This window comes from Nilaparvata lugens, chromosome 9 (genome assembly GCF_014356525.2).
Source record: "Nilaparvata lugens isolate BPH chromosome 9, ASM1435652v1, whole genome shotgun sequence".
In the NCBI taxonomy this organism is placed as follows: Eukaryota; Metazoa; Arthropoda; class Insecta; order Hemiptera; family Delphacidae; genus Nilaparvata; species Nilaparvata lugens.
Window position 1 is genome coordinate 31,427,912 of NC_052512.1, and position 17,760 is coordinate 31,445,671.

Genomic DNA, 17,760 nt, shown 5'->3' on the forward strand with positions numbered 1-17,760 from the left:
CCAAAATCTGCGTTTTCCAGCGTTTTCTCAGCTTTATCGAGAACAAATGAACAGAAAATGTTCAAATTTACTACAAAAGCTCAGCTGGGGTGTAATATGTGTTAGAAGGAATTTGAAATAACGCCAAAGATACGCCCAATGTTAGCGGTTTTTTTGCGTTTTCTCAGTTCTTTTATCAATAGACAGAAAATGTTCAAATTTGGTACAGAGGTTTAGCTTAGGTCTAAAAATTTTGTGATGAGGTGACTTTAATATTTCTTTTTTTGACGATCCAGTCGGGGGTCCAGGGGGCGGAGCCCCCTGGCTAGACGGATGTGGCGAGCGAAGCGAGCCTGACGGCTGGTTATTATATATAGATAGTGAGTTCCACGTTATAATGGCAGTGAAGAAAGATAGAAGAAAAACGTTGTCTTGTCAATGCCTTCTATAGACGGTAGCTGATAGACGTTTATTGATGTAATAATAACTGTTCATTCTCGTTTAAAATAATCAATAATTATATTTTAATAAGCAAGAAACTATATTTTTCAATATATTCATAATGAAGATGAAATATTTTGTTAATTTTTATTAATTTCACATTTTTAAAAGACAATCTGGCAACAGAGCAAAGCGAGAAAAAGAGATAGCGCTATCCGCTTTGTCGAATGATAGACAATGAAAGCAACATCAATGTTGATGGAATACTGTCATTATAACGTGGACCTCACTAAGACCAACCTGAAAGCCTTATAGGCAGGCCGAAACCAGCACAAGTAGGAGAAGGGTGTGAAAATGATGGTGTAGACGATGCCAGCTGTCATGGTGCCGAAATCATGATGATGCACTAGCAGCAGCAGACCACCGAAAACATTCACTATCATCAGGCAAGCGTGGACTGAAATCAATCAATCAATCAACCATTAACCCTAGAAATACAACAGGGGTTACGCGAAAACCAGACTATTATACCGGGTGATTCAAAAAGGAATTTACAACTTTGACAATTCATATAAATCTTATTAAAACATCTGGTGTGGCGCACTCACACAACTTTCCTTGCCGTTATGAAAATTGATCACCTGACGCTAGTGTTTCCGCGCATGTCAAGTCTACTATTCAAAGATCTGAGCCAGCTGGTGACAGGACAATAACGCTGGAGACACACGAGGTCTGCTATCTCTTCATAGTGAATCAAATCAAATCAAATTTATTTGTTTCCAACATTTACAGTATAAACAATATATAAAAAGATATAATTGAAACAACACTCACATGGACACGCAGGTCTGTTTGTGAGTTGTTTGAGTTCGTGATTACATTATTTTAATTATTATAACTTGAGAGAAATTCCTGGAAATTAGATTTGGCTAGGTACATTGTATTGAAATGAAAAGAATAACTTAAATAAAGAAGTAAATTGAATTATGATATGTTAAATAATAGAAATTATTATTCAATCATAGAAATATTGTAGCACAACTACACACATACAACTCACACATACAGGGAGGGGGAAGACAGCCACACACACACCACACACATACACACACACCAACATTCTAAAATGGCTGTTAGATGCATTTAAATTCATTGGTTGATTAAATAGAATGATTTAATAGAATCAACAGTTGCCAGCAGTTTGCAATTATTGAATAATAACATTTTCTCGAATTTCGAGCTTATTTTCAATTTTAGGTTAAAATGTTACTAAAAATTAAGTGTAAAGATTTTCATGCTCAATCTTTTCCACTTGAATTTTTTGTTTAAATTGTATCTGCAGACTAATAATTGGGAATCTAAAATCGAACTTTGCATAGATGGGGCGGAGCTCCTGAAATTTTTACAGATATGGGACTTGTGGCAGTTGATAGAGCTTATCAATGAATACCTATATTAGGTATGAATTTGATCAAAATCGTTGGAGCCGTTTTTGAGAAAATCGCGAAAAACCCTGTTTTTGACAACATTTTCGCCATTTTAGCTGCCATCTTGTATTGCATTTGATCGAAATTGTTTGTGTAGGATCCTTATAGTGTAAGGACCTTAAGTTCCAAATTTCAAGTCATTCCGTTAATTGGGAGATGAGATATCGTGTACACAGACGCACAACACTCACACCCACACACACTTTGGACTCAGGGGACCTTGAAACGTATAGAAATTTGTAAATTGGGGTACCTTAATTTTTTTCGAAAAGCAATACTTCCCTTACCTATGGTAATAGGGCAAGGAAATTAACAAGGTAAAGAGCTAGTATTGGTGTTGTTTTGAAGGAAAACACTCAAGTTTTGACTCGCGTAGTCAGCTAGTGCCTGGTCGCGCGGCACAAGCGCTAGCGGCAGTTCAATGAACCCAAGGTCTATAAATAGAGGTTATGACACTCGTGTTCCTTATGGAGCGGCCATTATGTGGGGTCTTTATGACGGTACACTTGAAACATTCCAATCTGCTCATAAAAAAATGCATTATGCTTTTAAAAACAATGTCTGGTTCAGATAATATGTGAATTCAGGTTTTCGATTATTTAATAATGAAATTTCAATAATAAATGGTTCAATAATTTTTGATTATAAAAACTGTTCTTATTCTTGTATCTTGTTATGATTCATAAGGCAATGGAACAAAAGGCTAACCTCATAAACAGTTTAAAGTTCCCAATCAATAAATCTAAAAATCAACAATTCAGTTCCTAGTTGGAATCTAAATAATATTAATAATAATAATTGATATTAATAATATATTATATTAATAATAATAATACTAATAATAATTAATAAATAATATTAATAATTATTCTGTAAGAGAATTTATTTTAAAATTCAAAGCAGAGCAATATCCCTTGAATAATTGACCGAGCGAAGTGAGGTCTAAGATTCAAGTCGACGGTTGGCATTCATCTTAATGTTTAATGTTTGAATGTTTAAATGTTTATACGTTTATATGTTGCGCATTTACGGCGAAAGGCGGTAATAGATTTTCATGAAATTGACAGGTATGTCCTTTTTTAATTGCGCGTCGACGTATATACAAGGTTTTTGGACATTTTGCACTTCAAGGATAATATAAAAGGAAAAATCTGGTGTGGCGCACTCACACAACTTTCCTTGCCGTTATGAAAATTGATCACGTGACGCTAGTGTACCCGCGCATCTCAAGTCTTCTATTCAAAGATTTGAGCCAGCTGGTGACAGGGCAATAACGCTGGAGACACACGAGGTCTGCTATCTCTTCATAGTGAATCATTTAATAGAATCAACAGTTGCCAACAGTTTGCAATTGGATAATCACATTTTCTCGAATTTCTAGCTTATTTTTAATTCTAGGTGAAAATGTTACTAGACATTAATTGTAGAGATTCTCATGCTCAATCTTTTCCACTCAATTTTTTTTGTTTGAATTGTATCTGAAGCCTGATAATTGAGAATCTAAAATCAAACTTTGCATAGATGGGGCGGAGCTCCTGAAATTTTTACAGATATGTGACTTGTGGCAGTTGATAGAGCTTATCAATGACTATCTTAGGTATAACTTTAATCAAAATCGTTGGAGCCGTTTTCGAGAAAATCGCGAAAACCCTATTTTTGACAACATTTTCGCCATTTTAGCCGCCATCTTGAATCGCATTTGATCGAAATTGTTCGTGTCGGATCCTTATATTGTAAGGAGCTTACGTTCCAAATTTCAAGTCATTCCGTTAATTGGGAGATGAGATATCGTGTACACAGACGCACATACACTCACCCACACACACACACACACACATACAGACCAATACCCAAAAACCACTTTTTGGACTCAAGGGACCTTGAAACGTATAGAAATTTAGAAATTGGGGTACCTTAATTTTTTTCGGAAAGCAATACTTTCCTTACCTATGGTAATAGGGCAAGGAAAGTAAAAAGGAGCCTCCTTCATACGCCAATATTAGAGTAAAAATCAGACTATAGAATTATTCATCATAAATCAGCTGACAAGTGATCACACAGATGAGGAGAAGCCAGTCTATTACGGTATTAAATTGTATAAGGTCTATAGTTTCAATCAAAGACCTTAAAGAGGTATGCATCTTTAAGCTGGGTTTACACCAAAGTTATTAACAGAATTCATAGCTACGTATAGCCAGCTGTAAAATATAAACACGATCATTTTAAGCTGGGTTACACCAAGTAATAACTTAATCCTTATAGATTATATTAGATTGAACGGAAGTTGACAAACACACATCTTCATCATGATTGTGTATGATTTATGTTCAATCTAATAGAATTTATAAGGATTGAGTTATTAACATTTTGCTAATAACTTGGTCTAATCGCAGCTTTGAGGTCTTTGGTTTCAATATTTTGTTTTGCAGTCATGGTATTATTATGCGTGCCCATTAGTATCATATTCTCACCTTCCAAAAACCTAATTTAATAGGTGATTAAAAAATAAACAAATGAACTAAATAATGCTTGAGAAATTATAATATTTTTGATTGTAAAAAATTAATTTTCAGAAGGAATATCACGGAACTGGATGAATTATATCATATGAAATACAAATTCAAACGTGAACTGAGTTTGTCAACATTTCATCATAAATCAGCTGACAAGTGACTGGCTGAGAAGCCAGTCTATTGCTGTATTTCCATAAGGGTATAGTTTCAATCAGGTACTTGTGGATGAGAATACTGCGTGAGTTCTACTGTTCTGTAGAACACTACAGACTAGTTGTATTATAAGTCTGTACGCATCTTAATATTTCAGCAGGCCGTAATTATGATTGATCTACTCACAGCCACAGATAATAAAGATGGCGCACGATCGTCTGGAATTCGGTGGGTATTCGACGTTGATGTCCTGGTAGAAGCAAGGCTGGAACCCACAGCAGTTCTCAGGCAAAGGAGGCCAGTTGTTTCTTCTAACTGCAACACAATTTCGCATACAAAATAAAACTCACAGAATGTTAACGTACAAATTAATACGTGAATATTCTAATTGACCGAACATAGTGAGGTCTATGTTCCAATTCGATTTACTTTTGTCTGTCTGTAAGTAACGCAATTACGGCCAACGCTTTGATAGAATTCGATGAGATTGGCAGGAATCTCAACTGCGCGTCGATGTATACACAAGGTGTTTTTTAAATTTTGCATTTTAAGGATAAAATGAGAAGAAAAGGAATTCCTCCATACTCTCATATCACTATACATAATATTATATCATCAACTTTAAAGATAGGATCAATCAGACTATAGAATTATTCCTAATCAATCTGCTGACAAGTTGATTATTCATTGAATGCATTGCTCAAATGTCTGGCAATGTCTATTTCTATAAGGTAGATTTTCAATATTTTTTAAGATGCATACCCATCAGTATCAATATTCTCACATTTGAAAAACAAATTTAAAATCTGGTGTGGTGCACTCACACAACTTTCCTTGCCGTTATGAAAATTGATCAACTGACGCTAGTGTTCACGCGCATCTCAAGTCTACTTTTCTAAGATCTAAGATCAGCTGGAGACAGGACAAAGCGCTGCAGACACACGAAGTCAGCTATCTCTTCATAGTGAATGATTTAATAGAATCAACAGTTGCAATTGAATAATCTTATTTTCTCTGTTTTCGAGCTTATTTTCAATTTTAGGTGAAAATGCTACTGAACATTAATTGTAGAGATTTTTATGCTCAATCTTTTCCACTTGAAATTTTTCGTTTAAATTATATCTGAAGCCTGATAATTGGGAATCTGAAATCAAACTTTGCATAGGTGGTGCAGTGCTCCTGAAATTTTACAGATATGAGACTTGTGGCAGTTGATATAGCTTATCAATGGCTTTTCAAGGTATGAATTTGATCAAAATCGTTGGAGCCGTTTTCGAGAAAATCGCGAAAACCCTTGTTTTTGACAACATTTTCGCCATTTTAGCCGCCATCTTGAATTGGATTTGATCGAAATTGTTCGTGTCGGATCCTTATAGTGTAAGGTAAGGTTCTTGACATTGGTTGGATAGAAGCATGTACGGAAAAAAGTGAATAGAGCTGCAGTGTGACTTTGTGTGATGCTAATTCGAGATATAGCTAAATGGGCTTCGGTAAACGACTGTGCAACGACCAACCATTTATGTCAGTGATTTTCAACTATGTCTCACATAGCTATGTTGATTTTATGTAACGACTCTGCAACCGGGCATAAGTTCAGTCTCAAAGTACTCACCATTGTAGGGTGCATTTCTTAGTTCTGCTTCACGCCTGGCCAATTCAGCTGCTTTGCGTTCTAATTCCTCTTGTTTGCGCTGAGACAGAAAAAGACAAACACTTTATGAACCCGAATAAAAAAGGAAAACAGTACAGTGAACTTGGTGCCTGCGCTACACCCTCACCGATTCGTATGCCAACGTCCCACTTTGTCTCCTCCCACAATTCCCTGCTATCATTTCTATAGCGAGGTCCACGTTATAATGGCAGTGGAGAGAGATAGGAGAAAAACGTTGCCGATCCTCTGTGTTATCAATGCCTTCTATAGACAGTAGCTGATATTTGATGTCATATTAACTGTTCATTCTCGTTTAAAATAATCAATTATGTTTTACTATGCAAGAAATTATATTTTCAATAATTTCATAATGAAATTTTTGATGATAAGATGAAGTATTTGTTAATTATCAATTCTACATTGTTAAAATACGATCTGGCAAACGAGAAAGGGATAGCGCTATCTGCATTGTTGAATGATAGACAAGGATAGCAATACCATTGCTTATCAAACACTGCCATTAGAACGTGTACTATATCTCTGTATCCTTATCCTGGTATTTTTGTCTCCTTCCACAGTTCCATGCTATCATTTTTATCTCTGTATAGTCTCACTTCGACATAATTAGTTTGGTTTAGTTCATTTCGCCAAAAAGCGCAACAAAATCAAGCAATGCTTGGTATCGCTGCAGAGAGGACATAAAACAGAGTTAGGGCGAACGGTGACATAATACCCATCCACACTCTTCGTTCTCGTCGTCATTCGTACGAACTCGGCTAAAGTGAAGCGCCGGCATTAGAATGTGAGAATTTGAATATAAATTAATTTGAAAATAATAATTATTAAACGAAAATCCGAATATTAAATGCTGTAATCACCCCGAAGACTTCTGCTACTGCAAATATTGAAAACAAGGTAAACAGCTAGATGGAGTCTTCGGGGTGATTTACATCATTTATTTGGATTTTCGTTTAATAACAATTATAAATCATTAGCATTTGAATAAATGCAATAGGCTATCTAAGCAATTTTAATCTCTAAATTAATTTGATTAGGTCATTTCCCTTGTAGGTCTATTAAATGGATAACTTGGAATAGATTCATAATTTAGCTTCTAATTCTAGTTTTTGATTCTCGAATTTTTTTAACCTTCCGGTAGTCGCGCCCTTCTCAATCACACGAGCAGTCGCGTGTTGTATTTTGTACAACATCCAATTTTCCAAGTGATATGTACTCTGTTTACTTTCAAACATATTAATTAATTGTATAAATTACTTTTTCCATCTTTTGGATTATTTTACGCCTATGAACATTTGGATGATTACCATTTCATATCCCAATAAGGTACATCAAGCAAAGCCATCAATTCTGTGTTATTGGTTCGTTTACAGTCCCCGTATACAGTCTTCCCTATCTTATGCACTGTCGCGACTAAATGGCACCTAAAGACTGAACCATTGCTCGGTTGATACTGCAACTCAGTGGAGTGATGGGAAAGTTTTGGAATGCATAGGTGACTCATTCACTGACACCACCCCATTCATATTTTTTTGGACTCAAAATAGTATGTGAATTAAGTTATCATTTTTACATAACCTCTAGACTGTGTAATCCAAATTATTAAGGTTTAAAGCAGTTTTGGGCGAATGCCTATTGTTTTTACCTGAATTGTATTTGTATATGGATAAATAAATAAATAGTTTTGTGTATCAAACAAACTGACACTGTTGTACTTGTTGACTGTTGACTGCCGGAAGGTTAATGACATGAGATTCTCAACTAGCAATCTGCAAGTTTAATCTAACTACAATATGGATGCATACAGTTGAATATGTTTACAAATCAATATAGAATAATTAATGAAGAGTTATAACCCTGAATTTGATCGATAGATCAATTATTCTTTCTGAATATAGTCGATTTGTTGCGCATACGGTAGCAATGATAATGGATAAGAATCTAATCTAATGTAGCCTAATGAAATTGATAAAAATATTTTGATGTAGCGTATATAATAATTAATAAAAGTGAGAGTACTTCGAACAGAATAAATAAGTTATTTCGAACACTCACCTCTAATTCCCTCTAGAAAAGTTAGCAGCAAAGGAAAGAATTCAAATTAGAAGAATAGGCTATCACATAAATTCTAGTTCGAATTAACTTATGATCTGAATCAAATGTTTAAAATGCAAAGGCAGCATTTATATTTTAATAATTACAAAAACGAATAATGTACTATTATTCTTAAATTAAATATTGACATAATAGATAAAAATGCAGGCAATGAATGCTCAGAAAAGAACAAGTATAGAAGGAAAAGTTTGGAAGACAATCTTTGACCCAGCAGTTCTGTTAAGGGTGGTAAGGAGGTAAATATATCAAAATTTCCCACCCTAAGGCTTAGGCATAGTTTTCATTAGTAGAGTTAGTGGTAGAGTTTCCTGGGCAAGTACTAACTATCTTGTGAACTCTCCCATAAAAACGCTCATGGTAGAGTTCTAGATTTTAGTAGGGAAGAGTGGGATAGTATTTTAACACTTGCCTTACCCCACCACCGCTTCTCACTCTATTCCATCACTACTATGCTAATCAAAGCAGTCTCGATCTAGTAAAGTAGTGCCGTAGGCTATCAAGTTTAAAAGTTTGTTTTGGTTAAAAACTGAAGTGGTCTGAGGGAGAAACCGCATATATCAAAGCTTTTTGTAAAACTTATGTGACTGAACGGCGATAATGAATGTTCCGTATTGACATTTTTAAGTTAGTCTGTTCCATAGACAACACACTTTACCTACTATTCTCAATTGTAGTGAAAACAGTTACTCGACCAAGTAAGTAGAGTAGAGTTAGTACGCCAGTTACTCGACCTCTAACTCTACTGGCATAGCCACCTGTATTAGAGGTGGCTATGCTACTAGTGAAAACCAGGCTCTACTCTCTGTGCTAAGGGGGTGTAGGTTGTTCACGCTACCTTTTTTGTTTCTCGCATATAACTCGAAAACTCCACTTGTTTTTTTTTGTGAAATATTGTATTGCTATTGTTTATTTTGGTGTTTCGATATGATATACTAGCCGGCAGGCTCGCTTCGCTCGCCATATCCGTCTAGCCAGGGACCCCCGACCCTCGCTTCGCTCGCCAGCATTTTTCATTTGAGGATGATTCATTCTATCAGGAAGTCAAAGTACTTCTTCGCTCGATTCAATCACCGATTAATTTCAATTATTTAGTGCAGGGTGGAAAACTTCTTCAGGATATTATGAGAATTATTGTACTCCTGTCCTGCCATTGTAGTAAATTTGTAAATTTCTGTAGTAAATTTGAACATTTTCTGTTCATTTTAATGAAATCTGTTCAAATTTTATGAAAATCTATTACTGCGTTTCGCCGTAAATGCGCAACATATTAACATTCAAACATTAAGAGAAATGCCAAACCGTCGACTTGAATCTTAGAATCTTGGTGTTCAAAAATTCAGAAATTTTCAATGTCGACCGAATTAATCATGCATACAGAACTCGAGGTAGAAATGCATGTTTGTTCCAGCTCCCAATTCATAGACTCTCTCTGCTTGAAAAAGGACCGTATTATTCAGGATTGAAGTTTTATAATTGCATTCCAGAGGATATTAGGTTGTGTGGTGGTTATAAAGTGTTTTTATCTAAGATAACCAGGACATTGGTAGAGGCATGTCCCTATACAATAGAGGAGTGCTGCAACGCATTCTCAGGATCCCGATCCTGAACTTGACATGTTGCATGCCACTTGAGCCTTGCTCAGAAATGTGTGGCTATACGCAACTAAATTGTAATATAATAATAATAATTTGTTCTCGATAAAGATGAGAAAGCGAAAAAGAACGCAGATTTTGGGCGTAACTTTGGCGTTATTTCAAATTCCTTCTAAAACAACATTATACACCCTAGCTTAGCGTGTGTACTAAATTTGAACAATTTCTGTTCATTTGTTCTCGATAAATCTGAGAAAAAGCGAAAAACGCTGGAAAACCGCTAATTTTGGGTGTATCTTTGACGTTATTGCAAATTCCTTCTAACACAACATTATTACACCCTAGCTTAGCTTCTTTACTAAATTTGAACAATTTCTGTTCATTTGTTCTCGATACAGCTGAGAAAACGCAGGAAAAACGCAAATTTTGGGCGTATCTTTGGAAATTTTTCCAAATCCGTTCTTAGTGCGCCTGTAAATGGCCAACTGAACATATCTACCAAATTTGAACGTTTTTGGTCCGGTAGATTTTTAGTTCTGCGAGTGAGTGAGTTCCATTTCGCTTTATATTATAATGTTACTTTTTAAAAAGATAAATAATTTGAATTTAGCGCTGAACAAAAGATCGTTACTGAATAAAATAGATAAATATCGATAGTTGAAAGTTCATTTATCGATGTTTTGTTGATAATTTTAAAATAATGTTTGTAGGTTAGATGCCAACACAACAAAGTTATTAAATATACGTTTTCAATACTAGAATTTCAAAATAAAAAATTATAAAACACTTTAAAAAATAAAATAATTGATAATTTTATTAAATAAATCAACGAATTGTACCAATTACATTAACACAAATTTTACATAATGTTATCATTTACAGGATTTCAATAAAACAATAAACAAAAAGCCAATATAAATTAAATAAAATAAATAGCATTTTTATTAAATTTGAACAGTAAATAAATAAAAGAATTATTCCAATATTTGGAGGGAAGTTGAGTTGTATAAAGGTTATGGCAGTTGTAAACTGGAGGGAAAGAAGCGAAGTCTTGTTCTGTTTGGTACTTTTCGTGATGGTAGATGTACAACCATGACTTTGTTGTGTGTAAAACCTTTATATTAAAGTTTATCTTGATTAAAATGTAAAGTGATATCACAGAAAAGAGAAATGTGGAGATGAAATGTAGTTTTGAAAAGTTACATGTTATTAAAGTGGGAACAAACTTGACACACTTTGTGGGATAATATTATTCTTTTTTATTATGAATTGACAGAAAAATGGCATAAAATGTATTTAAATTATTAGCTTTTATTATTAAGTGTATTTTTCCAAAAAGGGTGAGTCATTATCATTGTCATCATTATTATTTTGTATAACCTATGTACGGTATTGTAAATTGAAATTGAACTTATTTAAGGACTGTGTCCAAGAACACATAAAATTAAATAAAATCAGCATATTACTAAATTCAATATGTTCTTATTTTTACTATCAATTCCATTAAGTTATCATTCTCATAGTAAAATTTACAAAAACTCCCTCAGGCCCCATGTAAGGACTGTTTTGTTTTGAATTATGTTTCTGACAGTGGTAAAAGCTGAAGAATTTTATTTAAATTTTCATATTCATAAAAATATCAAAAAAGACGGGCGTGGCAATATATAGATTTACATTTTTTTGTCAACTGTTTTCTTCAAGGAAATAGAATTTGATTTGATGATTTGAAGTTGTTGTAGGTAAATTATTAGAAGGCGTATTGAATGAGTTAGGACTACCTGGAGTTCAGCAGTGGTGAACTGTGATGCTTGGCAGCCTGCTGTTGCTGGCCGTTCGGGAGTAGGGGGGAGAAGCTCCTGGGTGCATGCATAATGGCCGGCTGTTGCGTCTGCGGCCGTAGCCGGGAGGTTACTCCTCCGCGTACCTACAAACACAGGATAGACACGTTAAGCCGTCAGTCCCGGCTGCCTGAAAAGCAGTCACAGGCCCTGAAATTGATCAGGAGCGACCTGAAAACTCTGACACCAGACTGAGTCAGCCAGGTTACTCGATATTATTATTATTCAACGATTCTACACCAAACAAATGCTGTACAAAAATTTTGGGCAACGATAGTTGTCAATTTTTTGCCCACAGAGTGTAGGCGGCGTGAACATGTAGAAGGGGGACATTTTAAGTTATATTACGCTTTAAGTTAATTGTTTGTATTTTTTAACCTACTCTAGAACATGGTACGCCATAGTGGAGTAGGTCATTTCCACACAGAAAAAACTAATCAAGTAGAGGACAAATTAAAGAATTTTTTGTAACTAACTATTGTATGTAATTATCTAATATTTTGTGTAATTGATGTTGTAGTTTTAGTTTTTTTGGGAAATAAACATTTATTTATTAATTTGACATTTACGATAGCATGTTTGTATTATGCCTTGAAGGAATAAATTGTTCTATTCTTTTGTTTGCAACTTCTCTGTGTGTACGTTCTGAAAGCACGGTAAATTGTTCCAAGTGATAAATTGTGACTAGCGGTAGAAATGTAAGTGTTCACTTAAAAAAGTGAAATTTGATACCTATAGTGAGGTCCACGTTATAATGGCAGTGTTTGATTAGCAATGGTATTGCTATCCTTGTCTATCATTCAACAAAGCGGATAGCGCTATCTCTTTCTTTATTTGCTCTTTTGCTAAGTCATCTCTTAACAGTGAATTAATTATTAATTATAAAAATTGATTATGATATTATTGAAAAATATAATCTCCTGCTTAATAGAATATAATTTATTATTTTAAACGAGAATGAGCAGTTAATATTACATCAATGAACCTATTACAGCTAGAAGGCATTGACAAGACAGACGATCGGCAACGTTTTTCTCCACTGCCATTATATAAAAGTTATCAATTGTTTGCGCACAGAGCGGTGTGAACTTGTAGAGGGGGAAAATTTTGTTGGCTACGTTCTGGGAGCACGGTAAATTGTTCCAAGTGATAGTTTGTGACTAGCGTTAAAAATGTAAGGCCCCGTTGCACAACAGCCGGTTAAATTTCAATCATGATTAATTTCACAAGAACCAATCGGAGAAGGCGTTTTTGAAAAGACGGCTTTTCTGATTGGTTGGTTCTCGTGGAATTAATCATGATTAAAATTTAACTAGCTTTTCTACAACCAGGACCAAGTGTTCATTTAAAAAAGTGGAAATTGATACCTATCGTGAGGTCCACGTTATAATGGCAGTGAAGAAAGATAAGAGAACAACGTTGCCGATCCTCTGTCTTGTCAATGCCTTCTAGCTGATATAGTTCATTGATGTAATATCAACTGTTCATTCTCGTTTAAAATAATCAATATATTTTATTAGGTAAGCAAGAAATTATTTTTTCAATAGTTTTATAATGAATTTCAAAATTAACCCTAAAGAGACACATGGGGTGTTTCACACCCCAGGGATTTCTTTCTATTCTGCAGTTGACAATATCAAACAGATGGGAATTAGCCCAGTCTAAATTAGGTTTGTAGTATTGTCAACTACTCTCCACCACTTCTAGTCAGTAATAGCATTCTACAAGGTCACCAGCTCATCTTGTTTTTCGTTGGGGTGTCTAACACCCCAGAGTGTCTTTTACGTGGGACTTTTATCAAACACTTTTATTACAAAGATTTACTTGTATTGTCACTACGAATGTGGTATGGGATGATGGATCAGATTGGAATAAATGCTATGATTCTCTACAACTTGAGATTCAAAACAATAAAACGAAGAGACGTGAGTTTTTGATGAAGTTGTCATTGGCAATGATCAAGCCATTCGTTCAAACCGGATTAGGAGCTCCAACACTCAGGCGGAACATACGTACTTGGTACATACGTACCAAAAAATAGTATAAATATTGATAAGAAGTGCTTTAATTCTGATTACTGTATGCACTTGAAACAAAAATGATTAAGAAATGATGAATTATGATCTAAGTACTTGTTTTTTCATATTTTTCAAAGAAAAATGCAAAATTAAATGGGGTTTTGTTATTAGGCTAATTCTACATATTGGAAGACGATCTGGCAACAGAGAAAAGCGATAGAGATAGTGCTATCCGATTTGTTGAATGTTAGACAAGTATAGCAATAGAATTGCTAAACAAGCACTGCCATTATAACGTGGACCTCACCATAGTTTCGATTTCCAATGGACTCATATTCCATCTTAGTATGATTTATTAGTATCTTTGAATGTGAATAACTTTGAAACGGTTTGAGATCGATGAGCAGTTTTTCAACATTCATTATGTCTTGAAAGTGGTTACTTCCCATTTGAAAAAAATGAAGCATGATTCAAATTGATGGACAAAAATTTTTAAATAACAGAAGGGTAGGTTTTTTAATTCGAATAGGATCCCCCACAAAACGGGCTATCAAAATTGTTACAACCTTGTGAGGTTTGAAAGTGACGCATTACATTGTGTATGTTCTGTGTACAGTAAATTGTTCCAGTTCCAATCGTAAATTGTTCCATCACTTGACTAGTGCGAAATGTTCCCATTGAACGCCATTTCAAAATCGTTGGTTCAATCTTTTGGCGCGCACTTATAAGTTGATTTACACTAAAATGTGTCGTTTACTATAGTGAGGTCCACTTTATAATGGCAGTGGAGAAAGATAGGAGAATAGCGATGCCGATTCTCTCCATTAATTAATTATATTTCTACACCGTCAAAAACATAATTGGCATCGTTGTGGACCTAGAAAAGGGTAGTACCACCGGCTTTGTCGAATGATAGACAAGGATAGCAAAACCAAAGTTGAAAAAATACTGTCATTATAAAGCGGACCTCACTTTAGCTGTGTGGATGAAGAAAGGCTGTTTTACAAACCTACTGTCTAGAAAAGTATAAATTTATTTCATTCCAATACTCTCAAATTTTCTATCGAGAAAAATTCATTTAATGAATGGTCATCAAACATCATATTGTTGGTTATGTATTCTATGCTATGGTGAACAATCTATCAGCGCATGCGCAGAGAAGCAAGCAGACAATAATCGACCAATGAGAGCTTAGATAGTTGGAACTGTACAGGTCGGACAATTTACCACACTTCGACAGAAGAAAGTTGGGGCAGAAAGTTTAGACTGGAACAGAATCTGTCAAAATTCCTCCCATGGAACGCGGAACGTTTTACTTGGTAAATTGTGAATCGCACAGTTTACCACATTCCATGTACACAACGGGCCCATTATTTCAGAGACATTACATTACATATGCCATCATATCCTATACGGTACTATTAACGAGCAATTTTTTGTTTATATGTTTTTTTATATATATATATATATAATATATAAAATATAATATATATAATATATATATATATACAGGGTGTTTCAGAAGTAGTGTCGAGAATTTTAGGGTATTGTACCTGGATGCTAGGAGACTACAAATGTCATATTTGAAGTGTCCAAAACTCAGCGGTTATCCTTATAGCTGCCATTTTGTTTTTTCACTTAAAAATTTTTATCTCAAGAACGAAATGTTGTATTGATCTGAAATTTGGCATGAATATTATGCTATAAAGACTCAACTAAAAAAAATAAAAAAAATAAAAATTGAAAAAAAATGGCGGCCATTTTAAATTTTTGATGGCGAATATCTCGAAAACCGTCCATTTACAGAAAATTTACAAGAGACAAAAAAGTTAGCAAATTTTTTCACGATTCCAATGATACCTAATTTATTAAGATTGGTCGAAGAATAACAGAGAAGAAATTTTTTTTTCGTACTGCATGCATGACCACTTTTCACCATTTAAAGATCAATATTAATTTTTTATAATTTCATGAAAACCGTTCTTATTACAGAAATATACAAGAATAACTTCCTCCAAATTTTATTTTACATTGAAAAATATTAATTTCACTCAAATCGGTTCACTGATACTAATGCAGCAATTGCTCAAAATGCCGTCCTTCAACTTGATTACACAGTCTGCACCTTTCAATCATGGACCGTCGAACTGCTATAAAAGCATTTTCATCATCTTGAATGGCACCTGCTGCAGCAACCACTCTTGCCACAAGGTCTTCTTCGTTTTCTACTGGCGTGCTGTAAACAAGGTCTTTCATATGGCCCCAGAAAAAAAAATCTAAAGGGTTGAGGTCAGGTGAACGTGCGGGCCACGGTACTGGTCCACGCCGCCCAATCCACCGCTGACGATAGGTCATGTTCAGAAAGTCCGTAACAACATTTCCGAAATGAGCAGGGGCACCATCATGTTGAAACCAAATATTATATCTGTTTGCAAGAGGCACATCTTCCAAAAGTTCTGGTAGTATGTCTCTTAAAAAAGTAATGTACGTGGGAGAATTCAGACGATTAGGAAGAATGTATGGTCCAATCACGCGATTACCTAAGATACCCGTCCAAACATTCAGCGAAAATCTATGCTGATAACCACGCACTTTGACCTCATGAGGATTGTCTAAGGCCCAGACGTGACTGTTGCGAGAGTTGAAGATTCCTTCTCTTGTAAAGCTGGACTCATCGGTAAATAACACATTTTCTAGAAAATTTGGTTGGATAATGTCTTGCTGAAGAAACCAACGGGCACAGTTTACTCTTGGCTCATAGTCGCGTTCAACCAATGAGTGAACTTTTTGAAAGCGGAAGGGGTGAAGTCTTTCCTTGTTTAGTACACGCCACACAGAAGAAGCACTTGAATTGATTTGCTTTGCAACTGCTCTCGTACTCTTCAAAAGCAACATTTCGAACTGCTCGAGGCCTACCAGCAATTACCCTGTTCCGTTCAAATGAACCAACTTCTCTCAGCCGATTGTGAGTTCTTGTGAACACCTTGTCGGAAGGGAGACGGCGGTTTGGAAATGCAGCTGCATACATTCTTCTTGCTTCGGTCGCATTGCCAAGAGCTGCTCCATACATGAAGTGAATATCGGTGTACTCCAGCGAACTAAATTCCATTACAATAATTAAAAATTATGTAGAACGAATATAGTTTTTTTTACATTAATATGGAGAAATTCCAACATATCTCTGTTCATGGTGTAAATTTTAATTAAGAATTGTTGAAAACGTTTCATGCATAAAGATTTGGTATATTTTGATGACTAAAATTATAGGCTAATTTTTGTTAGGTTATAAAAGCCCTACCACCGTTGATTGGACGCTGGCTGAAGGTTGATCAGCAAATGGATTATACTCATCGAGGCCCCGCTGAAACATTGTAGTCTGATTGGTTACTTGTGAATTGCAGGGTCTACAACAGAGCATTCCATCAAAATACTTGATCAATAACTACAGTTTATGCTATTAAACTAAATCAATCGATTTGACATTTACAAGTTAAAAATTTTGAACTTACAACTTATCCATAATATGCTTTTAGTACGACACATCTTCAAGATTGATTACATAACTAAATAACTTACTAAACCAATGTTGGTTGCCAACTTTTCTAATAATTCATAACAGATTAATCCTTTAATTAATGGTGCTACTGCTAATTCTAGATTTACAAATTATTGAGACTAAACACAATACTTATATGAATGACTCATTCACTTGTCTTGAGCTCACCATATTTGATCTACGGTACCTAGTTTCATGAATAATTATAAATCTTGAAGATAAGGAATCTTATTATTGAATTTATGTTAAGTTTGGGATAATTGAAAGTTTCTCAGTAGAAGACTAGAGAATAAAATGTTTTATATTATATTTCTTAAATTATAACCTTACAAATTTTACTTACGGCGAAAGGGGTATCCACGTAGGCTCACCAAATGGGTTTTCATCGAATCCAGACAT

The 17,760-nt window shown here is 34.8% G+C and overlaps 1 protein-coding gene across 1 annotated transcript in view; it reads right to left on the reverse strand.

Moving 5' to 3' along the window:
• LOC111061262 (secretory carrier-associated membrane protein 1) overlaps positions 1-17,760 on the reverse strand; it is a 38,751-nt gene extending 20,991 nt beyond the window's left edge. Inside the window, 7 exon segments of the mRNA XM_039435304.1 lie at positions 721-877; positions 4,379-4,389; positions 4,760-4,811; positions 4,814-4,888; positions 6,186-6,264; positions 11,728-11,873; positions 17,733-17,760. Coding sequence (XP_039291238.1) covers positions 721-877; positions 4,379-4,389; positions 4,760-4,811; positions 4,814-4,888; positions 6,186-6,264; positions 11,728-11,873; positions 17,733-17,760 — 548 coding nt within the window.